At 45.1% G+C, this 18281-nt stretch overlaps 1 protein-coding gene across 1 annotated transcript in view; it reads left to right on the forward strand.

The window, feature by feature from the left end:
• LOC138677280 (A.superbus venom factor 1-like) overlaps positions 1-18281 on the forward strand; it is a 165441-nt gene that overhangs the window by 69931 nt on the left and 77229 nt on the right. Inside the window, exons 14-18 of the mRNA XM_069767310.1 lie at positions 13169-13330; positions 13435-13564; positions 15109-15147; positions 15531-15654; positions 18027-18112. Of these exons, the coding sequence (XP_069623411.1) occupies positions 13169-13330; positions 13435-13564; positions 15109-15147; positions 15531-15654; positions 18027-18112 (541 nt within the window). The remainder of the gene's footprint in view (positions 1-13168; positions 13331-13434; positions 13565-15108; positions 15148-15530; positions 15655-18026; positions 18113-18281) is intronic.

The raw sequence follows: 18281 nt of genomic DNA on the forward strand, positions 1-18281 counted from the left end.
AGACAGTCATAGAATCATACATATATACGTGTATATAGGCAGGACATCCTGCACCAAAAACATGTCCCACATCACATACCTGTAGAAGATGACAGGGTCTCACAAAGGCACTCCCGCCCTCCCCGACGCGCGTTTCGGAAGTATACAACACTTCCATCCCCCTGAGGAAGGAAGTGTTGTATACTTCCGAAACGCGCGTCGGGGAGGGCGGGAGTGCCTTTGTGAGACCCTGTCATCTTCTACAGGTATGTGATGTGGGACATGTTTTTGGTGCAGGATGTCCTGCCTATATACACGTATATATGTATGATTCTATGACTGTCTCCCAGGTGTTTTCACATATGGCCCTTTCTCCGCCTGTTTTCTATGTGGGAAGATTTGTTACCCTTTTATTCGTTGCCCTGTCTTGTGGTCTGTTTTATGTATTTAATAAACTTTATGTATTGTGACTTCTATAATAGTCTGTGGACGTTTATACACTGATTTTTTCTGGTGGTGCTCAATTTATGGACGTCAGTGTGTCCGTATATGTCCAACAACATACTATGGGTTATTTCTGTTAGACATCTTATTAATATGTGTTCCCATAGTTTTATGTGGATTCCGGTATATTACATACACGGGCAGGCAGTAGGATGGCAGACATGGAGTTGTCAGGTGTGCAGTGGTCGAAGATTCAAGACATGTGTCAAGTCCTTCAGTGTTTTGAGGAATGCACACGGCTGGTTAGTGCAGACAACGCCATAATAAGCATGAGCATCCCCCTAATGCGTCTGCTGATGCAAAGTTTGACGCACATAAAGGATCAGGCGTCTGCAGCTGAGGAAGAGGAAAGCCTTGATGACAGTCAGCCATTGTCTGGCCAGGGCAGTGTACAGGACGAGGTAGCGGGCGAAGAGGAGGAGGAGGACGAGGAGGATGATGGGGATGATTATATTTTTAATGAGGAAGCTTTTCCGGGGCCACTGGAAATTGGTGGCGCGGCAAGGCCGGGTTCTGGTTTTTTGAGGGACACAAGTGACGTGGATTTGCCTGAAACTGCCCCTCAACCAAGCACAACCGCAGATTTGAGAACTGGAACTTTGGCCCACATGGCGGATTATGCCTTACGTATCCTCAAAAGGGACACACGCATAACTAAAATGATGAATGATGACGATTACTGGTTGGCCTGCCTCCTTGATCCTCGCTATAAAGGCAAATTGCAAAATATAATGCCACATGAGAACTTGTCAACTAATATTAGCAACCAAACAATCAACTCTTGTTGACCGTTTGCTTCTGGCATTCCCTGCACACAGCGCCCGTGATCGTTCTCACACGAGCTGCAGGGGCCAGCAGACCAGAGGAGTTAGAGGGGCAGAAATCAGAAGTGGCGTTGGCCAGAGGGGTTTTCTGACCAGGTTGTGGAGTGATTTTGCTATGACCGCAGACAGGACAGGTACTGCAGCATCAATTCAAAGTGACAGGAGACAACATTTGTCCAGTATGGTTACAAACTATTTTTCATCCCTTATCGATGTTCTCCCTCAACCGTCATTCCCATTTGATTACTGGGCATCAAAATTAGACACCTGGCCAGAATTGGCAGAATATGAATTGCAGGAGCTTGCTTGCCCGGCAGCTAGTGTCCTATCAGAAAGAGTATTCAGTGCTGCAGGTTCAATACTAACAGAAAAAAGGACTCGTCTGGCTACCCAAAATGTAGATGATCTAACCTTCATTAAAATGAACCACAACTGGATTTCGAAATCTTTTGCCCCACCTTGCCCGGCTGACACCTAGCTTTCCTATGAAAAGGTCTTGCCTGTGGACTATTCTGAATGCCTTTTCCAATCTCGTAATTTTCTGCACCTGATTGTCCAGCATACGACATGTTTACACCTCACTAAATGGCCAAACTCCCCACACGGGGCCGTGGTATCGACACTTGGCGACAGCACCCGTGAGAGTGCAGTTTGTCTGAAGAGGTGGGTGAGCCCGCTTTTGGTCGACGGCACTGCCACTGGGTCCCTCCTAGTACAATAAAGTGTCTCTGGCGGTGGTGGTGCGCACCCAACGTCAGACACACCGTTGTAATATGAGGGGCCCTGGGCCTGTACCGCCGGCCACAAGACAGTTTCCCCCCACCCCAGCTCAAACAGTGCTCTACCACTTGCAAAATTATCTCACAGCTCCACCAATGTTTAGTCTATGCGCTGACATCCTTCAATGCCTGCCACTGACAATACCATTGTATTGACATTTTTGTTATGTTAGGCCTTCGATGCCTGTCTGTGGTCACTCCTTCCACTAGGCCTCCACTGACCACACCACTGCTGCCCGTGTACCCCTGTAACCAATTTAAAATTGCCTACAGCCATGTGTTATTATTTTAGGCCTTCGATGCCTGTCTGTGGTCACTCCTTCCACTAGGCCTCCACTGACCACACCACTGCTGCCCGTGTACCCCTGGAACCAATTTAAAATTGCCTACAGCCATGTGCTATTATTTTAGGCCTTCGATGCCTGTCTGCGGTCACTCCTTCCACTAGGCCTCCACTGACCACACCACTGCTGCCCGTGTACCCCTGGAACCAATTTAAAATTGCCTACAGCCATGTGTTATTATTTTAGGCCTTCGATGCCTGTCTGCGGTCACTCCTTCCACTAGGCCTCCACTGACCACACCACTGCTGCCCGTGTACCCCTGGAACCAATTTAAAATTGCCTACAGCCATGTGCTATTATTTTAGGCCTTCGATGCCTGTCTGCGGTCACTCCTTCCACTAGGCCTCCACTGACCACACCACTGCTGCCCGTGTACCCCTGGAACCAATTTAAAATTGCCTACAGCCATGTGTTATTATTTTAGGCCTTCGATGCCTGTCTGCGGTGACTCCTTCCACTAGGCCTCCACTGACCACACCACTGCTGCCCGTGTACCCCTGGAACCAATTTAAAATTGCCTACAGCCATGTGTTATTATTTTAGGCCTTCGATGCCTGTCTGCGGTCACTCCTTCCACTAGGCCTCCACTGACCACACCACTGCTGCCCGTGTACCCCTGGAACCAATTTAAAATTGCCTACAGCCATGTGTTATTATTTTAGGCCTTCGATGCCTGTCTGCGGTGACTCCTTCCACTAGGCCTCCACTGACCACACCACTGCTGCCCGTGTACCCCTGGAACCAATTTAAAATTGCCTACAGCCATGTGTTATTATTTTAGGCCTTCGATGCCTGTCTGCGGTCACTCCTTCCACTAGGCCTCCACTGACCACACCACTGCTGCCCGTGTACCCCTGGAACCAACATCAGAAAATATAAAAATAAGTATTTTGCTTATAAAAAAGAAAATACTGGAGAGATATCAAATGCAGACATTTTAACATTAAAAACAAACACATACAACAAAAATCTGGTACAGTACTAAAAATGGCCACCAGCTACAATAACTTTCTCCTGCAAGTAGTTAACTGAAAGGTTTTTTCAATTTTAAACACAGATATGGCATCCACCGAGTGTTGTCCTGTCGCGTCTTCTTTATATTATTGCCAAGAAGATGCAAAACAATGAAAATAATAAAATCATTATTTACCAAAAAAATAGAGTAAGTCAAAACCACATTGCAAATAAACATTCATTACAAATAAAGAAGCAGGGCGCGTCCGAGGGTGAGTATATACCTAATAAGAATATAATCACCCTCGGACGCGCCCTGCTTCTTTCCGACAGCCTTCCTTCCTAAGAATCAGCCCTTCCGTGGTGTAGAGAGAGGGTTTGTTACACTCCAAGGTGTTCCCCAGGTTGCCTTTCCTGAGCTTCGATCTTCCGGCTCTCGTTTAGTAGTTGTTGGAAACTACGCTGCATTGGGCCTACAAATTGGGTATGGGGTGTAGAGAGATGGTGTGTTCCACTCCAAGGTGTTCCCCAGGTTGCCTTTCCTGAGCTTCGATCTTCCGGCTCTCGTTTAGTAGTTGTTGGAAACTACGCTGCATTAGGCCTACAAATTGGGTATGGGGTGTAGAGAGATGGTGTGTTCCACTGTAGAGAGATGGTGTGTTCCACTCCAAGGTTTCCTCGCCAATGCTTCGATCATCATGCTCTCGTTTAGTAGTTGTTGGAAACTACGCTGCATTAGGCCTACAAATTGGGTATGGGGTGTAGAGAGATGGTGTGTTCCACTCCAAGGTGTTCCCCAGGTTTCCTCTCCATTGCTTCGATCTTCATGCTCTCGTTTAGTAGTTGTTGGAAACTACGCTGCATTAGGCCTACAAATTGGGTATGGGGTGTAGAGAGATGGTGTGTTCCACTCCAAGGTGTTCCCCAGGTTTCCTCTCCATTGCTTCGATCTTCACGCTCTCGTTTAGTAGTTGTTGGAAACTACGCTGCATTAGGCCTACAAATTGGTTATGGGGTGTAGAGAGATGGTGTGTTCCACTCCAAGGTGTTCCCCAGGTTTCCTCTCCATTGCTTCGATCTTCCGGCTCTCGTTTAGTAGTTGTTGGAAACTACGCTGCATTAGGCCTACAAATTGGGTATGGGGTGTAGAGAGATGGTGTGTTACACTCCAAGGTGTTCCCCAGGTTTCCTCTCCATTGCTTCGATCTTCCGGCTCTCGTTTAGTAGTTGTTGGAAACTACGCTGCATTGGGCCTACAAATTGGGTATGGGGTGTAGAGAGATGGTGTGTTCCACTCCAAGGTGTTCTCCAGGTTGCCTTTCCTGAGCTTCGATCTTCCGGCTCTCGTTTAGTAGTTGTTGGAAACTACGCTGCATTGGGCCTACAAATTGGGTATGGGGTGTAGAGAGATGGTGTGTTCCACTGTAGAGAGATGGTGTGTTCCACTCCAAGGTGTTCCCCAGGTTTCCTCGCCAATGCTTCGATCATCATGCTCTCGTTTAGTAGTTGTTGGAAACTACGCTGCATTAGGCCTACAAATTGGGTATGGGGTGTAGAGAGATGGTGTGTTCCACTCCAAGGTGTTCCCCAGGTTTCCTCGCCAATGCTTCGATCATCATGCTCTCGTTTAGTAGTTGTTGGAAACTACGCTGCATTAGACCTACAAATTGGGTATGGGGTGTAGAGAGATGGTGTGTTCCACTCCAAGGTGTTCTCCAGGTTGCCTTTCCTGAACTTCTATCTTCAGGCTCTCATTAAATTGTGGTTAAACGGAACAACTGCATTTGGCGTACTAGTTGGTTTGGGGCCTACTATCGGTGTCTGCCGCTCCTTGCTGTTCTCCTGGTTTCCTGTCCTGAAATTCCGTTTTCAGGCGCTCGTTAAGTAGTTGTTAATGTTAGACTGCATTTGGCCTACTAGTTGGGTTGGGGCCTACTATCGGTGTCTGCCACTCCTTGCTGTTCTCCTCCACTGAACAAAGCTGTGCCGCCTGTTTACTACTGTTGCCAATTTTGAACTGCATTTCGACTACTTACTGATTTGGGCCTACTCTCTGTGTCAGCCTCTCATTCCAGTTGTCCTCCACTGCAATGCCCCCTGATTAGTCCTGTGTTACCAATTTTGAACTGCATTTAGCCCACTTTATTCTTTGGGCCTATATCTGTGTTTCCTCCTCATCCTGCCCATTGCCCAGCCAGTGATAGATGAGTCTGCTGGTACATTGACCCATAACGCAACATTTCCCGTGCACGCTACACTGCAAGATTGTGACCCTGCTGAAAGTCAGGTCCCCCTTCCCGCATACCATACCACCTTACACGGGGACAAACAGGAAGGTGCAGATGAAAGTGCAGGTTCCTTCATCAGGTGGGGGGAGGAATACTAGTTGGCGACGTCACTGGCACAGGGCCTCTCATGGTACGCAAAAGTGTTGCTGCCGGTGGGAGGCGCCCCCGCCGTGCAAACACACCGCTGTACTTTGAGGGGCCCTGTGCCAGTGCCAATGCCAACGAGTGGGCCCCCCCTGCTTGCTCAGGTTCACAGCACTTGCAAAGTTGAAATACTTACCTCTCCCTGCTCCACTGCCGTGACGTGGTCCAGATTTCCTGGGCCCACTAATTACTTGAACCAGCCCTACCCACCACAACTTTAGCCAAATGACCCCCAATTTCAAATGCCTTCCAATTATTATAAGGTAAATTACGCTTGACAAGCTTCATTAAGAAGAATGGATGGTTTTGACATTAAAATGGGCACTCTAGGTGTTTTCCTGGCCCCCACTCACTGCCGACTATGCTGCCCCATTGACTTGCATTGGGTTTCGTGTTTCGGTCGATCCCGACTTTACGTCATAATCGGCCGATTTCACTCGACCCGACTTTTGAGATAGTCGGGTTTCGCAAAACCCGGCTCGACTCTAAAAAGGTCAAGGTCGCTCAACTCTACTTGTGATGCCATTCGGGCTCTCTAATGCTCCATCGGTATTTCAGTCCTTTATGCATGATATCTTCTGGAATTATCTGGATAAATTCATGATTGTGTATTTGGATGATATTTTGGTTTTCTCCGATGATTGGGAGTCTCATGTAAAGCAGGTTAGGATGGTATTTCAGGTCCTTCGTGCTAATGCGTTGTTTGTGAAGGGGTCTAAGTGACTCTTTGGAGTTCAGAAGGTTTCTTTTTTGGGTTTCATTTTTTCCCCCTCGGCTATTGAAATGGACCCTGTTAAAGTCCAGGCCATTCATGATTGGACTCAACCTACATCTGTAAAGAGCCTTCAGAAATTTTTGGGCTTTGCCAATTTTTATCGCCGCTTTATTGCTAATTTTTCTAGTGTGGTGAAGCCTCTGACCGATTTGACGAGGAAGGGCGCTGATGTGGTGAATTGGTCCTCTGTGGCTGTTGAGGCCTTTCAGGAGCTTAAACGTCGTTTTACTTCTGCCCCTGTGTTGCATCAGCCAGATGTTTCTCTCCCTTTTCAGGTTGAGGTTGATGCTTCTGAGATTGGGGCAGGGGCCGTTTTGTCTCAGAGAAATTCTGATGGCTCTTTGATGAAACCGTGTGCTTTCTTTTCCAGAAAGTTTTCGCCTGCTGAGCGTAATTATGATGTCAGCAATCGGGAGTTGTTGGCTATGAAGTGGGCATTTGAGGAGTGGCGACATTGGCTTGAGGGAGCCAAGCATCGCGTGGTGGTCTTGACTGATCACAAGAATCTGATTTACCTCGAGTCTGCTAAGCGGTTGAATCCTAGACAGGCTCGGTGGTCTCTGTTTTTCTCACGTTTTGATTTTGTGGTCTCGTATATTCCGGGTTCTAAGAATGTGAAGGCTGATGCCCTTTCTAGGAGTTTTTTGCCTGATTCTACGGGAGTTCTTGAGCCGCCTGGGATCCTCAAGGAGGGGGTGATTCTTTCTGCCATCTCCCCTGATTTGCGGCGGGTACTTCAGGAGTTTCAGGCTGATAAACCTGACCGCTGTCCTGTGGAGAAATTGTTTGTTCCTGATAGATGGACTAGTAGGGTAATTTCTGAGGTTCATTGTTCGGTGTTGGCTGGTCACCCTGGGATTTTCGGTACCAGAGATTTGGTGGCTAGGTCCTTTTGGTGGCCTTCCTTGTCGCGGGATGTGCGTTCATTTGTGCAGTCCTGTGGGACCTGTGCTCGGGCTAAGCCTTGCTGTTCCCGTGCCAGCGGGTTGCTTTTGCCTTTGCCTATTCCTGAGAGGCCCTGGACGCATATTTCCATGGATTTTATTTCTGATCTTCCTGTCTCTCAGAAGATGTCTGTTATCTGGGTGGTTTGTGACCGGTTTTCTAAGATGTTCCATTTGGTGCCGTTGCCTAAGTTGCCTTCCTCCTCTGATTTGGTTCCATTATCTTTTCAGCATGTGGTTCGTTTGCATGATATTCCGGAGAATATTGTGTCTGACAGAGGTTCCCAGTTCGTTTCTAGGTTTTGGCGGTCCTTTTGTGCTAGAATGGGCATTGATTTGTCTTTTTCTTCAGCATTCCATCCTCAGACAAATGGCCAAACGGAGCGAACTAATCAGACCTTGGAGACCTATTTGAGATGCTTCGTGTCTGCTGATCAGGATGATTGGGTGACCTTTTTGCCGTTGGCCGAGTTTGCCCTTAATAATCGGGCTAGTTCTGCTACCTTGGTTTCGCCTTTCTTTTGTAACTTTGGTTTTCATCCTCGTTTTTCTTCAGGGCAGCTTGAGCCTTCTGACTGTCCTGGTGTGGATTCCGTGGTGGACAGGTTGCAGCAAATTTGGACTCATGTGGTGGACAATTTGACGTTGTCTCAGGAAAAGGCTCAGCGTTTTGCTAACCGTCGTCGGTGTGTTGGTCCCCAGCTTCGTGTTGGTGATTTGGTCTGGTTGTCTTCTCGTCATGTTCCTATGAAGGTTTCTTCCCCTAAGTTCAAGCCTCGCTTTATTGGGCCTTATAAGATTTCTGAAATTATCAATCCAGTGTCTTTTCGTTTGGCCCTTCCAGCTTCCTTTTCCATTCATAATGTGTTCCATAGATCCTTGTTGCGGAGATATGTGGTACCTATGGTTCCCTCCGTTGATCCTCCTGCTCCGGTGTTGGTTGAGGGGGAATTGGAATATGTGGTGGAGAAGATTTTGGATTCTCGTTTTTCGAGGCGGAAGCTTCAGTATCTGGTCAAGTGGAAGGGTTATGGCCAGGAGGATAATTCTTGGGTTGTTGCCTCCGATGTTCATGCTGCCGATTTGGTTCGTGCTTTCCATTTGGCTCGTCCTGATCGGCCTGGGAGCTCTGGTGAGGGTTCGGTGACCCCTCCTCAAGTGGGGGGGGGGGTACTGAATTCCGTTCTGGAGCTCCCTCGTGTGGTTGCTAATGGTATTTTTGTGAGTTCTGCCCTTGGGCTCCCTCTGGTGGTTTCGAGTGGAACTGCTGCTCCTTTAGGTAGCTGTAGCAGCTGCCTTCACTAATCGCCTTGCCTGGGTTTGTTATTTAAACCTGCTCTGGGCTTTAGTCCATGCCTGCTGTCAATGTTCTTGGTTGGATTTGGTTCTCTCCTTGGAATTTTCATATGGCCAGTCCTTGTCTGCAAAAGATAAGTTTTTGCTAGTTTTTGTTGGTCCATTTATTTGGACTCTATTGCTTTGCAAATATGTCTCTTTTTGTCCAGCTTGTCACTATGTCTTATTCAGGCTAGCTGGAAGCTCTGGGAAAGCAGATTTGCCCCTCCACACCGTGAGTCGGTGTGGAGTTCATTTTTGTAAACTCTGCGTGGATTTTGTAGTTTTTTATACTGACCGCACAGTATCCTTTTCTCTCTGTCTATCTAGTTTAGTATTGGCCTCCTTTGCTGAATTCTGATTTCATTTCTGAGTACGTCATTTCCCTCTCCATTCACAGTCAATATTTGTGGGGGGCTATCTTTCCTTTTGGGGGTTTTCTCTGAGGCAAGATAGCTTTCTATTTCCTTCCTTAGGGGTAGTTATTTCTTGAGCTGTGAAGAGGTGTCTAGGGAGAGTCAGGAATATCCCACGGCTATTTCTAGTGTTGTTGTTAGGATTTGGGACTGCGGTCAGTAGAGATGCCACCTTCTCAGAGCTCGCTCCATGTTGCGTTTTAGCCACCAGGTTATATCAGTGTGGCCTCTTAACCACCAGGTCATAACACCCGTGCAGACTGTGGCTTGTCTCTCTCCCAGCTACAACTCACATTTTGATTGGCCACTCACCAGCTTCAACACGCTCCACTCTACTCAACCCCTGGCAGACTGACACAGCGTGAACCCATTTCTTAGATTTTAGTCAAAGCTAGCCAGATTCATCTAATTAAGACCTGGATTTAACCCAGTCTTACCTGGCTTTGCTACATATACTGTAGCCTACAGAGACTAATATTTAGAGACAAGAAGTGTGAGGTAGTGGTGGAGTTTACAGAGACTTAAAGGGAACCTGTCTGAATGAGTTTAGTAATCAAACTAGAGGTATGACTCTATACACTGTGTGCACAATTTTTAGGCAATTTGTGTTTAAGATGAATAATTTTATTAGTGAACAACTACAGTGCTGTTGATCAGTTCATAAGGAAGGTGATAAACCTGAAATCTGAATATTTAAGAAAGTAAAGTTTAGGTTTAGCTTTTCTTAGTAGTATCTATTTCTATGAGGCAAATACCAGATAACCACATGATAACACTATCTTGCACAAGATTTGTGCAAAGCTGAACCTTCAAAAAGAGGAGAGAAGAAGGAAAAACCAACTCCATACAATAATAGAAAAATTCGGAGAAAAAGGAAGTAAATAGGTTTAAAAAGGTATTTTATTGTAAATATACAGTATATAGTAAAATTAAGTACAAAAAACATAATTATAAAGTTGCAAAAGGATGAAAAAGAAAAGATCGCTAGTGCCACACACCCCACACTTGACAGGAATACATAGGGCTGGAGAGCAAAAAGTGCATAGTATGACCATGTGATCTGCAAATAAATACATATAAAATAATGCTCACCAGCAGCTGACAAGTAATAGGGGAGATGGCACAGCGCTGATCCAGCAGAGCCCCCAAGGCTACAGAATTCTGGAGAAAATATAATTGTACAGAATTATTATGGCACTAAATGAAAATGCAAACTTTCCAACCTTACTTGTTTATTTTTATATGTTACAGTCAGTATAACAACCAATCAACTGAAAATACACAAAAAATACATTTCTGACATTTAAAAAATAAAAATAAAAATCAGTGACCAATATAATAATATAGCCGCCCTTCATTTCAGTACATGATATAAGCTTCATCCATGCAGAAAATAGAAAGAGAGAGCACTACATGTGAAGGTCAGCGATATCAGAAATAAGGAGGAGGAATTAACGCACTCACCTATGATTGTTGTGCTGATCAGGCAGAGCATTGATTACAGAAAGAAAACAGCAGTTTCGGATCACTGCTGCACCTTCCACCTACCCCAAACGCCTAATGCAGGATCCGAAGCATGGAGAGCAGTGAGGCAAGTAAAGGGGTGGATGCCATCAGGGCGCTGTGAGAGAGGAGACCAGCCAGACTGAATGAAAACAATGATTTAATGAACACCTAACAATCAAATCATTGTCTAGAGAGATAAAAAAACAAGAGGCACTCCTTATGTAATTGTGACACCCCAGGGTCCTGGTTGACACAGTGGCATTGCTTTCCTCACGGGGAGAGTGATGTCACGCTTGGAAGTGACGGAAGATCTTTATTAGGTAAACACAAGCATACAACATGTTCACACTCCAGGCCAAAAGGGGGAGCTCTGATCCAGCTTATGGGTGGCTCCCCTATATATATATTCTGGTCTGGAGGACAGTTAGTTAGTTCCTTACAGAGAGTGCCAGACAGCAGACTGAAGCAGGAGGAAAGTGAGGGGTCATGCATCCACTAGTGTGCTGCAGCTCCTGGATAGAGATAATACAGAAGGAAGAATGCATTGTATTGGGCATAGAGGAGAGCGAAGCAAAGGAGAGTAGAGAACTGGGGAGAATAGCTGCGACTGAGCTACCTCCTTGCAGAGCGCAGATACCGGCAGCTAGAAGTCCGAGGTTGTATCAGACTCTAAGACTCACAGCAGAAACCGGCAGGACAGCTGGACTACACCTCACCTGTCTGCCCTAACACCTGGAGACACAGTGGCGCATAGAGCCCAGGTCGTGATATAGACCCTGTAAAAAGGTTCGAGCCACTAGTCATACAGGTTAGTGTCCTACCTAAAGGGGGACAGAGAGAACAGTGAGGACCTTGACAGAAGCCACAGGCAGCACGTGACTACACCACAGCACTAGTAGGAAGGCTTTCAACTCCACCTGGTAAAGGGGACTCTGAACTCGCTTCCAAGCTGGCCGGACCCTGCCTGTACCTGTGATCTGGGACCCTGAACTGGGGCAGCCTGTAGTGTTCAGTAAACCAGGTAAAGAGACTACAAACCCGTGTCCTCCGTTTCTTTATACACTACCCACCATCTCCATCTACACACCGGGAGCCCTGGGGACCCAACTTCACCTGTGGGAAGTTATACCATCTTAGCTGCCATAACATCACCCCAGAGGACCCTTTTAAGCAGCTTTGGTCCCCACTGACCGAATACCACAGGTGGCGTCACGAACACAAACTTTATTCAAATCCCTTTTACATGGGTGCCCAGGGCCACGGACCAGGTCGCCACCGCCGTGACACATCCCCTTAAGTACCAGAGCCAGTACCGAGTACCCCAAGGCCCTGGTGGGCGTTACATAATACCATGGGCAACAGCTAAGGGTGGGTTGGAGAGTTGGTCGCCCACCTGATCAGGTTGTATGCGGCACAGCTACGTAAAGATTGATGTATATTCCAACGCAACTCGGAGTAAAACCTACACATTCCTCAGGCATCATGAGGATGGAGTAGGTTGTACTCTGAAACATGTTGCAATAAATTGGAGGTTTTTTATACTTGCCACCTGGATAAACCCCTGTTAGCAACTGCACCTGAGATCCACCGCATTCCTCTTTCCTACACTTAATCTCTTGACGATCATCTTTTTGAGCAGCACCAACCATAGCCCTCCAGATACCGATAAGAGAGGTTCTTCTTCACCGTAAATCATCCATTTAAGAAGGGCCGCAAGATCTCAGTAGGGTTCAGGTCAGGTGAGGAAGTGGCCGTCTCGTTATTCTGCTTTAAGGCCTTTACTGGCAGCCAAGCCATGGATACTTTGATACTGCCAGGTTTCATTGTTTTGTATAAAAATTGTGGCTTTTCCTGGTCCACTGCTTGAAGAAAGTCTTTTATAAAAGCGAGAAGTAGGTTGGGGAATTGATTTTGATTCCATTTTTCAACCCGGAAATTTCCAGCTAATTCATCTATAATAATACCAGCCCAAATCAGTAACACAACTCCACCTTGTTAGCATCTAGTATAACAATAAAAATGGTACCTGTCTGCTGGTAATACAATGTGCCATCCTTGAGAACGTCAGCTTTGAAGCCACATGAAAATTAGAGTGCAGTCTTGTCAATGTGCTCCAAGCTCATTATTGCCAGGGGCTTCAATGATCGATTTCTTCACAATTGTACATATGATAATTACAAGTATCATATTTGTTGTTCCACAACCTATGTACAGCAATAGCATTAGTTTGTTTAGTAAAATTGTCATGACAGTTTCCCTTTAAAAAAGAATAACATCAGCTGATCATCATACAATTCAGTTGAATCTATTTTCCAATGTTACCACTTGCACTGTATAGAAATCTTTGCTAACATGCTTTTTTATACCTTCAAATAGCTGTTGGTGACAGGTTACAACGATAGAGACAATGGAGTCCAGAGTCCTGGTGCTCCCATGAAACTGAAATTGCAAGCAGATCACAAGGCCTATGTGGGACTAGTGGCCATAGACAAAGGTCTCAATGTGCTGAACAAAAATTTTAAGATGTCCCAAAAGAAGGTGAGGAATTTGTTTAAAATTTTATTAGAAATTATTATGTCCAAGTGTGACAAGGGATGCATTTGTGAGGGTCAAAGCTACTCATGCCTGCTTTACCTGTCTAGATCTGGGACACCATGGCGAAATCAGACACTGGCTGCACACCGGGGAGTGGTGCCAACAGTATGGGGGTGTTTTATGATGCTGGTTTGGCCCTGCAATCAAACTACCAGGCAACAACCCAGGAGAGATCAGGTAATGGAGATCATCTCCTGATTAGGGACGAGCAGTTTTTTGGAAGTTCGGGTTCTGGTACCCTAGCCGAACTTTATTCCAAAGTTCGGTTCGGGTAGTAGAACCGTACCCAAACTTGAACCAGAACTTGAACCCCTTTGAAAACAATGGGGACCTGAACTTTTGAGCTGGAAAATATCTCTCTCTTTGTCATGGGGATACTGAGACAGCTAGGGGTCAGAAGATGGCGGCGTCTGCTTACCTGAATTCCTGCACTGGTTAGAACTGCTTCCCCATCATACTAAACAGTGCATTTTTTCTTTGTTCTGGCATTGCTAGGGTTTATCAATTCAGTTGATATCCTGGAGCTCTCCTTCATGGATTTCCTCAGCTGTTCTGCGTTGAACACTCCCATCTAGTATATGTGCTTGCCACTGGCATTTTGGAGTTGCCTGTGATAGTTTATTTCACCTGGATTGGAATTGGAGGAATTGTTCATTGTTTGTAATTGACATTTGAAGAGTTGTTCTAGAGATTTTTGAGCAGAGTTTGTTTGTGTGTTCATCCTCTTCCTCTCCTTTTTGGTTTCACCTGCCTTACCCTGCAATGTGTTTAACTCAGTTGTTTGGTAATTGCATTTTGTATGATTGCAGTTTTCATTTATCCCTGTCTGTCTTCCCTTGTTTGTCTAGTTAGTGTAATCCTATAAACTTTGGCCTCACACCATCCTGGGTGGGGTAAAGAACAGACAAGGGTAAGTCAGGAGCATAGCAAGGCAAGTGACCCCAGCGTCTCCACCTTCAGAGGTAATCCGAGGGACAGGAATACTAGGGTGCCCCCTAGTATTAGAGATAGGAAAGGAGCCCCTTTGCCAGAGAAATCCTTAAACAGCACCGTGACACTCTTCTCCTGGACTTCCCCTGGAACTCTGAACTTTGCAATTGACGTTCGGGAGAAATCCATGTTTGGCATTTAACACCGGACACTCAATGTCCGGTACTTTTAAGATTGGGTTTGCTCATCTCTACCCCGATGTTGAAAATAAATATTTCTTTAGAACTTTATTAATGTGCTTAAGAATGGACATTCCAGGAGGATTCCTGAAGAAGAAAGTATAACAGAGAGAACAGTAGTGGTGGAAGTGGCATGGGACAAGTCGACAAGGAGAGAAGATGAGGAAGTGACTAGAAGAAGAGACTCATGTTAGAAGTCATGAATGCAAGAGTATGAGAAAAACATGAGACTGTAAAGATGGTCTGATTGTTTATGAAGTCAAAGGTGTGAAATGATCAGAAGAATAGAAAATCAAATCAAAGGTGATAATTTGATTGGGTAAAAATAAAGGAAATGGCATGGAAATATGAAGAGGGAAAGAGGCAAAAGTAATGTATTGAAAGAGAACTCAGCAGAGGAGGTAGTGAGGCATGAGAGAAGTCTGACCTAAACATTAAAATTATCAAGTTCAATTATTTTAAAAGACTACATCATAACTTTCTGAAAAAGGCAGCTGTATTGTCTGTATTGTCCGTGATACACATTAATCATTCTTTTTAATTTTCTTTCAGAACCACAATGTGAAGTTCGTGTCGTTCGGAAGCGCAGAAGTAAGATGTAGGAACCTGGTAGGATCTGAAAAATTTGAAGTAGAATGTAGACACCCTAATATAGTTATACTTCTCATTTTTGAAAATCTGATCAATGCACCAGTCGTAGGAAAGAAATATGTCATAATGTGACTGCTGTGAATCTGTATTTGAAATTACATGATGTTTCGGAAATTGTATCTAAGAAACACAACCTGATTGTGAGACAGCATATCCATAGGAACCAGAAATGACCCTAAACGGAAAGCAAACAAGGAGTAAAAAGACTTGGTGGGACTGAAACAAGGCCTTACCCTATCTCTTACTGTTTAGTGATATCTAGGTACAAAAAACATGCACTTAACGATCCTCCAGCTATAAATATGTTGTGTTTTCTTCTCCAGGTTTTAACGATGACTTTGATGAAGTAGAATATCTCCCAAATGAGGACATTATTTCGAGAACAGATTTTCCAGAATCATGGCTTTGGAAAATAGAACCAGTCACAGAAAAACCTAATAACAATGGGTAATTTAAGTTTTACATTTCACAACTACATGTTACTATTTAAAATAATTACCAGAATAATTTTTAAGCTCTTTAAAGGGATTTTACCACAAAACCAAGTTATATAAGTTATGAGCTCCAACAGAATTGGGAGATTGGTACTTTTCCAATACTTAGCATTAAGGGTTTAGCAGAAACGAATGTATGGAATGCTAATGTTCTGGTTTTAGGAGGAATATCGACAATGAGTTTAATCCCCTGGCATCACACTTGCTTTTGACTTTTATGACAAACCAATTTTTGTCAATTTTTTTAGTGCCACGTATCAGGAGCACTTTTTAATCCTTCTGTGTCATAGTTGTACGAAAGCTTGTTTTTTCACAATAAGTTGTATTTGACAGTTGTGTACATGTAACTTATTACTTTATTAACTTCTTATTGTGAACAAAACAGCAATTCTGCAACAGTTTTTTTATATTATTCTCCATGATGCACAGAAGTACCATCACAGGAGGTGAGTATAAGTGTTTTTATTTTAATGCGGGCAAACATTGAGATCAAGATGAGGTTGTCCTAGGTGATGACACTGGGTTTGGATCCACTGCACCACTGACTGGGCTTACCCTGGAGGGATGTAACTAAGTGACTACTTGGTCTTTACTAGAGCCTCTGATGGTGAGGATAGGCTTGGGCCATTAGGGTGGTCACCGGGTACCACTCCAAACCAGGTTGACCAGTCAATAGTTTTGGAGAGTAATCTTCCTCACCTAAGGACAGCTATCCATTCAACCTTAGGTGCTGTAGTTTCTGAGCTTCACAGGGCATTGACGAACATAATGCCCTTTGCCTCCACAGTACATGGACTCATTTTCTCTATACTTTCTCTATCACTCTTGTACAGAAATTTTGGCCCACTCAACTTGCATCAGCTCAATAGCAGGAGGTGTGGCCTGCATCAGCAAGAAATACAGGGAAGTTGTAGCCAGCCTAGGAGGTCTTCAGACATGAAATAATACTTGAGCTTGTTCTAGAGCTCACTCATGGAAACGGAGAAGAATCCTAGCAACCAAGTGTATAAGAACATCCAGGTAGGATGATAGATCTCTGCCTGCCAATTCATCCTTAATTCGACGAGAAAGATCCTACCACAAAGGTTCCTTGTCTTAGAGTCAAAATGGAAGAGATGACTGAAGAGGTGCTGGAAAATTGAACACTGCTCATAACATCTCTGTTATTTCCCTAAGTTGCATATCTCTGGACCCTAAGCTCTCAAATGGGATTTGCCCAATCCAGGGCTTGTTCATACAGCAGTAAAACCATAAACACAATCTTGGTTTGGCCCAATGGCAAAAGATGGAAGTGGAAGCTGGAGCTTAGCTGCTTCACCAGAACCTGTAGCATTAGGTGGTTCCCCTAGAGAGGATGTCAGTCCTGAGGAGGGATGACTATTCATGGTAGATGTGCAGAACAGGGTGGAAACTGAGGTGGACAAATCCTGCATCTAAGTTGCCACCACATTCATTGCCTGCGTCAACTGGTTTTGATGTTCCCATTGCGAGTGAACTTTCTGAAACAGGACTTTTACATTCAACTTGGAGTCTCTAGGTCACTACTTGTCAACGGGGTCCATGGCCTAAGCTTACTGTGACGAAGGTGTGTGTGGACCCACTGCACCACAGGCTGAGCTTACTCTGGAGGGGCAAGACTAAACTGCTACCTTGTCTTCTCTAAAGCCTCTGATGGTGAGTGTAGGCTAGGGCTGTTTGGGTATTCACTCGACGGCACTCCCCAGACTTGCAGCAACTGACCAGTGGGTCACAGGCACAAATACTAAGCACAGAGGGTGAAGACAGATACATGGTCAGGCAGTCCAAGGACAGGGAGGGTAGCACAGGTTCAAAATACAAAGTCAGGGTCAGGAGAGGAGAAATCAAACCGAGCGAGTAACCAGCTGGGTCATTCACAGGAGTGTCAAAACAATAATGACATGCAACTAGTGATTAAATGCAGCTAGGACCTAAGCTCAGGCAATGTGTGGAGGGTGATGTTGCCTAATATATCCACTGCTGGCGAGGATTTGTCAAGGAAGAAAAAACTCTGTAGAACACAGTGGATTTAAACTCCTGCAGAGTCTGGCAGTGCCTCCCAATAGCCAGGTGGAGACTCTCCAGCAACAGGAAGGTGTAACAGTACTGGAAGTGTTGCACAAGACAGCTCAGCGAGATGGTCTGACATGGGGAGGAGCAGAATGGTGCACGCAGTGAGTAGAAAGGCGCTTACAAACTGTTTGAGTCACTGGCATGACATCTTAGTATTGGACAACCCCTTTAAAGCAATAGATCATGATGGTCATAGACATTTCTCTGCCACTAATGAAGTTTTCATTTCTTTAGAATTTCAACAAAAATATTTAACATCTTCTTGAAGGACTCAATCACTACTTGGGAGGTCCTGGCAGTGAGTCTCTCTCCAAATAAAGGTATGAACTCTACCCTCTCCTAGTGTATCCTCACCCATCCCCTGTTGACTGTGAGCCCTCGCGTGCAGGGTCCTCTATCCTTCTGTACTTATGTGTGCCTTGTATTATTCATGTTTATTGTACTTGTCTATATTGCCCCTTTCACATGTAAAGCGCCATGGAATAAATG

This window comes from Ranitomeya imitator, chromosome 4 (genome assembly GCF_032444005.1).
Source record: "Ranitomeya imitator isolate aRanImi1 chromosome 4, aRanImi1.pri, whole genome shotgun sequence".
NCBI classification, from domain to species: domain Eukaryota; kingdom Metazoa; phylum Chordata; class Amphibia; order Anura; family Dendrobatidae; genus Ranitomeya; species Ranitomeya imitator.